This window comes from Cervus elaphus, chromosome 17 (assembly GCF_910594005.1).
Source record: "Cervus elaphus chromosome 17, mCerEla1.1, whole genome shotgun sequence".
Taxonomy (NCBI): Eukaryota; Metazoa; Chordata; class Mammalia; order Artiodactyla; family Cervidae; genus Cervus; species Cervus elaphus.
Window position 1 is genome coordinate 31,767,318 of NC_057831.1, and position 10,346 is coordinate 31,777,663.

Sequence of the window (10,346 nt, forward strand, 5' to 3'; positions counted from 1 at the left end):
CGGCCCCAGCCCGGCTCTTCGCGGACGACCCCGCAGCTCGCCCGCCGCCGCCGCCGCGGCCCCCAGCGTCCCCTCCCCTTGGCATTGCTTGGCTTTCCCTTGCCGCGGCCTCTTTCCTCGCCGGGCCGGTTGCCGGGAGGTGCAGTGGGCAGTGGCGGCTCCCGCTGCGAAGCTGGGGGAGGAGAGGGGCCCGGGCCTGGCGCGGGAGGCGGCGAGAGACGCCCGCTGCTGTGAGCGCGGCCGGCGGGGGGCCGCGGGAGGCTGCGGCCGCGGAGGAGGCCGGGGTGGAGGAGGCCGGGGAGGGCCGACGACGGTGTTAAATGTGGCCGCGCTGCTCCCCGGGGAGCTGCCTGAAAGGCGAGTGCGCTCACCAGCTGACGGCGCGTGCTCCGCTCCAGACGCTCGGCACCGCGGCCAGGAGCGCTGCCAGCCCCTCTATTGTCAGCCGCTCTCTAATTAAGAAACACTCACATTACGGCAAGCCACCCCCACGCTTCTCGGTTCCTGTCCTTTTCTTTATCTCCCCCCGACGTCTCTCCTCCCCGGACTAGCCCCTGCGTCCCAGGATTTAACCCATTCTCCGCTCCGTTGGCCTTTTCTGGTTCGTGGCCTAGCAGAAGAGCCGGGACCTCCGTGGTCTGCGGTTCTCTCGGGGACTCTGCTCCGCCTGGGGTGAGGGTGGCTGGTGAGAGTTATGTCAAAAAACAGAGGAAAACGTCACCTTTATTATAGCTAGCCCCTCTCCCCTCCATCTCTCACCCCTTCACCCAAGACCAACTGCAGTCGGTTCAACTACTAGAGGTCGTGTTTAACTCTCACCAGGACTTGCTGGTTTTTCCAGATTGCGGTTGACAAATCTAGATTGCCATTGCCAAATGGGTTTGCTGCTTTTGGTTTCCATCTCCAAGTGGGCTCTGGAACTGCCAAGAGGAAGTTGATCATGTCTTTCTTGAACTTTCAAATGAACAGAGGAGAGAAGTAATTGTAAGATATCCTTTCAATGAAAGACTGCTTAGTTGGTTCAGGTTTAAATCTCTACAATCAATAGAAAGGCCTAAAGAAAGCATTGGTCCTACTTTAGTTAAGATTAAGGAAATTAACTACCCCACATTTTTTTCTGGTCAAGCTGGACCCCTAGTTAGCCAAGTACCGTGGAGTCGTGTTTAAACTTGCCGCTTGCCAAAAAGAAACTTCTTCAGCTTTCTGTGAAATCAAATAAGTTTCACAAAGTGTGGTGAGCCAAAGTCCTCCACAAATAAAAGTGGTGGTGGGGTGGAAGACAGAATGTAAGATAAAATACAAAGCAAGCTGTTTAAAGCATATAAAACTCTAGAAAGCATGGGCAGCGTCGCAAAAGACTAACCCGATTTATCTATCTTCATTTCTTTAAGAAATGCTGCCTCTTTGTTTGTTTGGGTGATATTAAGCATGTCTAACTTGCACACATAGTTGATTCCTTTGCTAGTATCTTGGATACTTGGATCTGACTTTGGAAGGTAGAAGCTAATTGCTAATAATGGAGAGAAAGGAACCAGTCAGCATGGCAGGAGTGGTCTGGCATATGGGGAATGAGCACTCAGAAATACTCAATATTCAAGTTTCCAAAATATTAATGAGATTATAGCAACCTGCAGCTATATGTTACAGCTTGTTAATGGAGTGTAAGAGAGCGAGCTGCCAAACGTTTGTTATGCAAACTCCATAGCAGAACCTTAAAATGGAAATGTGATTGGACATCTCTTTCAAAGAAATGCCAGCGTTAAAAGAAAGAAATAGAATGAAGGAAAGAAAAGAGGTTGAAGTCCTCATTTTAACTTTGAGCACTTAATTTATCACAAAGTAAGTTGGCTTTTTTATGCATCTCTTGATGGGTCAGAAGAATTCATCCTCACTTTTCAATCAGTATGATATAGAATTTCCAATCTGATATTCTGTATGGCTATTCTTGAGAGAAGAAATGGAAAGTGACTCCACTGAATGAAGCTGGCATTTTCTCCACTTCATATATAATGCCACTAACATTTAAAAGTATAAATATCTATCATTGCAGTACAAGGGGCAGTGGGTGGGGATCCCTGAACATTTACATAGCTGTAGCGCCTATCTATCTATTTTCTTAGAGAAAATCTGTGGGCAAATTGACATAGTGGATGGGAGTAGAAAGCTCCAGTTCTGAATATTGACATTTTCTAGCTGTGTAATTTTGGGACAAGTCAGGGACAATAGTTTCCTCATTTATAAATGATCTGGAGGAAGATGTTCCTGATATCATTTCTGTTGAAATTTCTAGGAGTCCATAAGAAGAAAAGAAATAACTTTTAAGAGTCTTTTAACTCTGGTTAACACCAAAGGAGCATAAATAACTTTGGAAAATGAAATACAGATTGTTTTCTTTGAGAAAAAAACCTGCAGCTTTATTTTTTCTTAGTCTTGTCCTTCCCCTACTGATTCATAACGGATAAAACAATTCTAGGTCCTCTTCTCTCTCCATCCACACCTGCGTGCAAACAAACCAAGCCGAACAACTGTAAAAATATGTGTATGTTCATCCTGCAAGTTTTCTGGCTGTCTATGCCTGTTGAGTCTGCTGATGGAGAACGAAATGGAAATGTGTTAGAAGCAATCGCTTGATTTATTCAACAGTCCGAAGATTCCTGATGTTTATCAGGGAGCACAGCAAACTCATTGGGTGCAAAAGGTTATCTAAGGGTCAGGTGCATTGTTTCTGCCTCTGGAAAGTGTCACGAGCCACCACTTTCTCTGAGAGCTGGCGGGTCTTTGACTTCCCTGGATCGTCAGCTTCAGGCAAAAGCCGTGGATCCCTAGGTGGCCAGTTAATAGTTTGTCCCTCGATTCGCTACTCAAGACCAGAACTTCGTTCCCTCCCGCAAACCCAGTTTGTGGTGCTCTCCTTTTTTCAAGGTTCTGGCGGGAAGAAGAGAATTCAGGAGCAATTAAACTAACCTTCCTTCCCCCCTTCCTCCAGCCCGCTTCCCTGTTGTCGCAATTTATCTCAATGTAGACACAAAATACAAAGGATTTGGCTTAAAATCAATCTCTCCAATCCAGCGGAGTTTAGCCAGTGGAAATTCACCCAATCTTTAATAAACAGTTTACTCTCACGTTTGCCAAGAACATTTTAAAAAGTCTGCTTTCTACACACATACTTCATATTAGCTTTTTCTAAATCTATGAAGCTGAGACCCAGGATATATTTTCCCTGAGAATGGTGAGGTGAGAGTGAGTGCACTGTTTAGTTTCTGCCACTGACTAAAAAATGTAATTAAACATTTTCTACATAGGCGTTAATTTAGAAGGACAAGATTAAAGCAAACATCATCTTCACTGGAAGAAGTAGAATAGTTTGGAAAGAAAAAAGTGAGTGTGACACAACCATTTCCTAGGATGACTGCAGGTTTCTATTTTTGAATCAATGAGCCCCAATACCCCTTTCCCGTCAAGTTCTTTTCCATTGTTCTCTCTTCCTCTCAGTGGCTTCCCCACTCCCCCCACCCCGCCCCTGCCCCCCACAAAGAAGAGAGAATGAGCGAGCAGGAGGGAGGAAGGAGGAAAGCTTGGGTTGTGTATTTGAACTTCGGAGCGGGCGGGAAAGCTTTTAACACGGCTGAAGTTTTTATGAAGTGAAATAGCTAATCCTGGTAAAGTTCACTACTGGCTAGATCCTAGGAGACCTCAGACTCCTTGCAGAGGTTGTTGGGAATGGGAATAAGGAGCACAGAAAGATCCTGAGAAGATTCTAGAAGCAAAATTGTATTGAAAATTTGGGAAAGATTTTATCTCACCATTTAATTATTGACCCAATCGCTTTTCTGTATTGGATTTCTGGTACTACTTGATGCTAGAAAGTTTATAACGGATTTTTTCTTCAAAACTCATGGTTCACATAAACTTGCATTTAATAGAAGACAGTTCAAACATTCAAGGTCATTTTAAACTGTTTTTCATGCTTATATTAGAATGAAATAAGTAACTGACAAGTGAAAGTTATTTTCACGTTTATTTTTATCATTTTGCAAAAGGAATACATAAAACAATGGCAGTTGGCTTTGCTGAACTAAAATAAAATGATCTCGAGTAGAAAAACGTAAAAAAAAAATGAATCAAGATAAGTAGAAATGGTAGCAAACACTCAATAATAAATACATCTTCTGATATTAAAGCAAAATAAAATTGACCAAATGCTTTTGACACTACTGGATGCAGGTTATTTATTTTTTAAAAACAAACATTTGTAAAGAGCATAAGGATTATAAGTGGCCGTATTTAAAAAAACAAAAACAAAACTGGTCTGCAATTGGCAGTTGAGTTTGTCCCAGAGCCGCAATAGTGGCGGCTGATAAAGTGCGTGCGCCAAGTTTCCGAAAAGACGCCAAGGTTTTCGCGGTCCGATATACATACTGGGTATGCTTATGCAATATATAAACCTCAAAGTTCATTGTTTTCCAACAATTCCATAGTCAAAACTTATTCACCTTGGAAGCATTAACTTTGCATTTCACAATGAATTTTGGGAGACAACCTCGGAATACTCACTCTGCCACACGCGAGTGCGCGCAACACACCAAGGATGGATGCCCAGGGCATAAAATAAATTAAACACAAACCAGCGACAGAAAAGTAGATTCGACGTTTTAGCAGCGTATTGGCAGCAGAGAACTAGAATAATGTTGCTATGTATGAGTACATATAATTAAACCTTATCTATCTACAGGGGGAGCAGAACGTGGGAGAACAAAACACAACTTTTAACAGCAAGCATTCACCGAACAATATGGACGATAGGAAGTTTGGAATAGCGGCGGCTTTTGCAAACCATCAAATGTAGCTGCCATCTGAAGCCAAGTCGTTGCTAAACAACGACCATCACTTAGCAAAAATTAAAAGGGTGCGGGGATCTTTTACCGCGGGGTTCTCCGCGCACTGGAAAAGGGTGATTTTGTTTCTGTCTCAGTTTTCCGGGTTTTGGACACCTTCCTAACTTGCCTCATCCGAGTCACTGTAATGGGAATGGGGGGAAAACTCCCCGTCACTTCTGTGGGATCGGGGGGAAGTTTTGCTACTTTCCTCCTGCACTGGCTGCAGGATGCCCCCAGGCAGCGAAGGCGACAAGTTCTTTTGCGCCATCATCGCCGTCAGGGCGCTGTCCTCGAAAGTCGAGAAGTGCAGAGCTTCCAGCTGCACCGAGTACCCGCCGGTGGAGGCCGGGGCCGAAAAGCGAGTCCGGCAGCTGCCAGGAGGGGTCGGTCGCTGAGCCCCTCCCGAGGCTGGCGGCGTCCCCGCTGCGGTCGTGGTGCCCGCGCCTGCTTCGTAGGGGGCGGCGGCGCGAAGGTGGTGGTGGTCGCTCTTGCAAGATGCTGGCGGCGGCGGCGGCGGCTGGTCTCCGCTGCTGGGGGTTTGAAGCAGCTCGGACAAGGCGTTGATGTAGATCTGAGCCATCTGCAGGGTCTCGTACTTGGACAGCTTCTTGTCGTTGTTGAAGGACGGGATAACGTTGCGAAGCTGGTCGAAGGCGTGATTCAGCCCGTGCATCCTGCGTCGCTCCCTGGCGTTGGCGGCCAGCCGCCTTTGCTTCTGCACCCCGTTCACCTGTTTGCTGGAAGGGGCGCGCTGGCGGCTGCAGCCCAGCTCGTCTACCACCACCCCGCCTTTCAGCTTGCACAGCTGCTCCCGCACTTTCACCGGTGCCGGGCTCTTGCTGCTGCCACTACCGCCGCTCCTTCTCACCAGCTCCCCTCGGGCGTCCGCCTCGTCCCGGGGCGCGGCGGCCTCGGAGGCGCCCAGCTCTGGGGAATGGAGCAAGTACTGGGCGGCGCGTGCCGTGCAGATGCCCTGCAAAGTGGGAGCCAGCCAGGCGCGTGGGTCGGTGCTGTCCAGGAGGGACAGTTCGGCCGGGTAGACCGGATGCTCTCTCGCCTGCAGGGTCGCAGGAGGCTGGGGTGGCGGCGGCTGCGGGAGGTGGTGCGGCTGGGGATGGCGATGGTGGTCCCCCAACTCCTTCACCTCAGCCCACTCTTCTGCATGCAGCAGGCGGGACATTGCACTGCAGAGGCTCGGAGGCTCAGGGTCGGAGGAGGCACTGGCAAACAAACTCAACCAAAAAACCCTTCCCGGGTCTCTACTGCAATGTCTTAGTTTTTTTTTTTTTTCCCTCCTCGACCCTCCCCCACCCACTCGGAGATCACACACCAGGTCGCGTGCAACGAAGCTTCTCTGGTTGCTGAAGGCGCTGCGCCCCTTTAAAAAGCGGCACGCGCCAGAGTGTCTCCCCCCGCTCCTCTCCCAGCCCCCTCCTCGCGCCGGTCGCGTGTCTGCTCAGCCAATGGAGGGCGCGGGCAGGCGCGTGCGAGCAGCCAATCAAAGAGTTTTTACGCCAGGAGAAAAGTTCCTGCTAGTGGAGCGCTTGGGCTGCAGCTCCAGGGTTTTTTTCCCCCCCCCCCCCCCCTCTTCTCTGTTAAGTTCGTAGATTCATATGTTAATTGCGGGTTGTAATTTGACTCCGATGTTGTGTCACCCCGCCAAGGGCTGGGGTGCGTGAGCGGTTGCGGAGGGGACTCTTGGCTGGAGCCCGAGCAGACTCGGGTCAGAAGTGCGCAGCCACCGGGCGGGTGAGCGGCTCCGTCCGGACGAAGCTAGACGCGCCTGGGGAGAGGAGGGCTCTCGCGGAAAGGAGAGAAGTCCGTTTGCCCTTTGCTTCTTCACGCTGGGATCGCAGGTCGCACCGTTTGTGCCCACACGTTTAAAATCGCTCATATAGAATATGGCGTATGTATGCATGTAATACATACATGTATCTATGTATAAATATACATGTATCCATGTATTGCTAAATGACGTCCACCATTTAAAATGAATGTTGGAATTAAAAAAAAAAATTGTCTCCAAATATGTTTTTCATTTTTCACCTCTCGCTCCCGATCGACATTATGTAGTCTCTTTCTTAATGGAAAGTAAAGTTGTGGTACAGTTATAGAATGTACCAAACTCCAGATCTCCACCCCAACCCCAAACGTCTCCGTTTCCCTTTCCCAACACCCTGAGGTCAGATAGGATGGCAATCTGCAGAAAACTCTCCTCAGAGTAGTTTTAGGGCAGGGATATTGTGTCGTTTCAACACCCGCAGTAGGACTTCATACTAAATGCAGAGCAAGGGGAGAGGGGTGGCGAAAGAACAGGCTCTTGCGTTCCGGACAATTCGGAACACCCTCACGGTAAAGAAGCCCGAGCGATCTGACCTGACTCAGGAGCCCCAAGTTTAATACGACGTGAGGCTTCTCTGGCAAACACCTAGAAACCACAGCCTAAGTCACTGTACCCCAGATCGGTTAGGGTGTGCTCTCCCCAGCGCCCAACCCCAGCCGCGGCCGCCGCCTGGCGGAGCGCTGAAACCCGGGAGGTCCTGGGCGAAGCTCCGAGGCTGTCTCCCAGGTGAACACCACCCTCCCTCCGCGCCTGCAGCTGGGGCCTCCGGTAATCATGCCAAAAAGCCAATCAGAAACGCCCCGGCCCCGGGCATGCCCGTGCTGGCGCCCAACCCTGCTCCGCCCTCTCCTGCACCTTACCTTCCTCAAGCCAGTGGGACGCGGCCAGCCCGCGCTAGTGCTGTTTTCCACTTTAGCTGTGGCTGTCCTCCGTAAAGGAGTTTCGTCCTCTGGAAAAGATGCTGAAGAGAAATGCCGGCAGAGAATGGTCCTTGGAACATGGTTTTGCAATGCCGAGAGAAATGGCTGAAAGTTGTTCTCCCTAGTATTCACAGGGACTTGATCTAACCTACCATTTAGAACTCCCTGGACAAAAGAATCTCCGGCACTAGACTGGATTTAGTTTTGAGTGATGGATGGATAGATAGATCGATTGATCTATCATCTATCTTCTGTAGCTTTATGGAGAGAGAGAGAGAGAGCGAGAGAGAGAGAGAGAGAATGTGTGTTTGTGTGTGTGTGTGTGTGTGTGCAGTTTACGGTGAAATATGTTTCTTTTGCTCTGAGAATGAAGAGGAACCTCTTTTTCTTCACTTCTCTCCCCCACCCCCCACACTTGCTTTCCTCTTTTCCATCAGGTAGGCAGAGGAGTCTAGACGTCTGAGCTGGAGGTGGGAGCATGAGGCCCAGGAATTGGAGCCTGAGTTTCATGAGCTGGGTACCTCTGCAGAGGCTTTCAGTCCTGGGATGTCAAACACTCCCTAATATAAGTGTCTGTAGGGTCTGGATAGTGAGTGGCAGAAGCAGCTGAGTATTGCCTGTGGCAGTTTAAGCAGAAACAGGAGGGCTTTCTTTTCTGTGCTGGACAGCTGGATTAGTTAAATGTGTGTGCCTGATCAGTCGTGTCCAACTCTTTGCAACCCCATGGACTGTAGCCCACGAGGCTCCTCTGTCCATTGGATTCTCCAGGCAAGAATACTGGAGTGGGTTGCCATTTCCTCCTCCAGGGGATCTTCCCCATCCAGGGATCAAATCCACGTCTCCTTCAGCTCCTGCATTGGCAGGTGGGTTCTTTACCACTGGGCCACCTGGGAAGCCTGATTAGCTAAATATGGAAAGACTAATAAAAAAAAGTAAGCATTTGAGGAAAATAGGAGTAAGGTTTCTCACTGTCAGAGAAGGGAATTACAAATATGGAAATGGACAAAGCTGTAGTGTTGAATTTGAATTGGAAATTTTGATATGAATTTATGGTTTTCAATATGTATAAATAGATGATATAGGAATAGAATACATATAAATGTGAAGTGTATGTGCATTCATATTGCTCTGAGATCTTTTCATTCCCTAGTTCTTTTCATTCTCAGGGATTGCTTGGGATCAAAAATGAGCATATCTAGCTATCAGATTTTACTTTCCAAATAAATTGCCCACTAAACAGACCAGGGTTCTTGGAAAAATGAACTAATTCCAGGGATGGTAGCAATGTTAATTTCCTGATTTTGATGGCTTTATTGTGGTTATTTAAGAGAAGAGAACGTCTCCTTTTCAGGGACTACTCACTAAAATATTCAGCTTATTCTCTAATAGTTTAGTAAAAAAAGTTCCTTGCGTTATGCTCTCAACTTTTCTATAAGTTTGACATTCCCTTGAATAAAAGGTAAACACACCAAATAGGCATATTTAATTTGTTCTCCCCATGTCTAAAGTTACCAACTTATGTCTAGCCAAGCATTATACAACTGCTGGGGCCTGTAGTTATTGCTGAAACTTTAAGTTAAATGTTGTTCTGCCCAGCTACAGTAGAGTATGTATTCAATGGGTTTATGAATTCTCAAGTTTTTTTTTTATTTTTTTTTGAATTCTCAAGTTTTAATGACTATTCAATTCATAAAAGTCAAAAAATATTTCTCAATATGTGCTCCAAATTGAATATTAACTTGAAATGTATTCTTCTACAGGTTATTTAAAGTAAAAATTTAAAATCTTTACAAATTCTCCTAGGCAATGTTCTGATCAGGTTACAAACATTAAAAAGAAAGAAAAGAAAAATCAAGCAACCAACCAAAGGAATTCCTATAGTCCCCAGAAGTATTGTTTTCACCATTGTTTATAGCAATTATGAGGAAGAATTAAGCATATCCTATCATTCTCATGTGAATGGCACTTCAGAGTAATCAGATGGTATTGCCTTAGTTCATCAGGAAAATTTCTTTTCAAATTAATTCCATCTAACCAGGATAGAAGAAACAAAAGACTTAGAAAATTCAACATTTCACAACCCCTAATGAACATTTGGGCCTTAGGAAGCATCACTACAAACAAAGCTAGTGGAGGTGATGGAATTCCAGTTGAGCTATTTCAAATCCTGAAAGATGATGCTGTGAAAGGGCTGCACTCAATATGTCAGCAAATTTGGGAAACTCAGCAGTGGCCACAGGACTGGAAAAGGTCAGTTTTCATTCCAATCCCAAAGAAAGGTAATGCCAAAGAATGCTCAAACTACTGCAAAATTGCACTCATCTCACACGCTAGTAAAGTAATACTCAAAATTCTCCAAGCCAGGCTTCAGCAATATGTGAACCAAGAATTTCCAGATATTTAGCTGGTTTTAGAAAAGGCAGAGGAATCAGAGATCAAATTGCCAACATCTGCTGGAGCATCAAAAAAGCAAGAGAGTTCCAGAAAAACATCTACTTCTGTTTTATTGACTATGCCAACGCGTTTGTGTGGATCACAATAAACTGTGGAAAATTCTGAAAGAGATGGGAATACCAGACCACCTGACCTGCCTCTTGAGAAACCTGTATACAAGTCAGGAAGCAACAGTTAGAACAGGACATGGAACAACAGACTGGTTCCAAATAGGAAAAGGAGTACATCAAGGCTGTATATTGTCACCCTGCT

At 46.8% G+C, this 10,346-nt stretch overlaps 1 protein-coding gene across 1 annotated transcript; it reads right to left on the minus strand.

The window, feature by feature from the left end:
• Nucleotides 1–4,004: 4,004 nt before the first annotated feature.
• ATOH1 (atonal bHLH transcription factor 1) lies at nt 4,005–6,235 on the minus strand. The gene has a single exon (XM_043871189.1). The coding sequence runs from the start codon at nt 6,055–6,057 to the stop codon at nt 4,996–4,998; it is 1,062 nt and encodes a 353-aa protein (XP_043727124.1). The 5' UTR covers nt 6,058–6,235; the 3' UTR covers nt 4,005–4,995.
• Between the last annotated feature and the right edge of the window lie 4,111 nt (nt 6,236–10,346).

Excerpts from the sequence above, each read along its gene's own strand:
- ATOH1 (XM_043871189.1), bottom strand. The coding sequence starts at position 6,057 with ATGTCCCGCCTGCTGCATGCAGAAGAGTGGGCTGAGGTGAAGGAGTTG.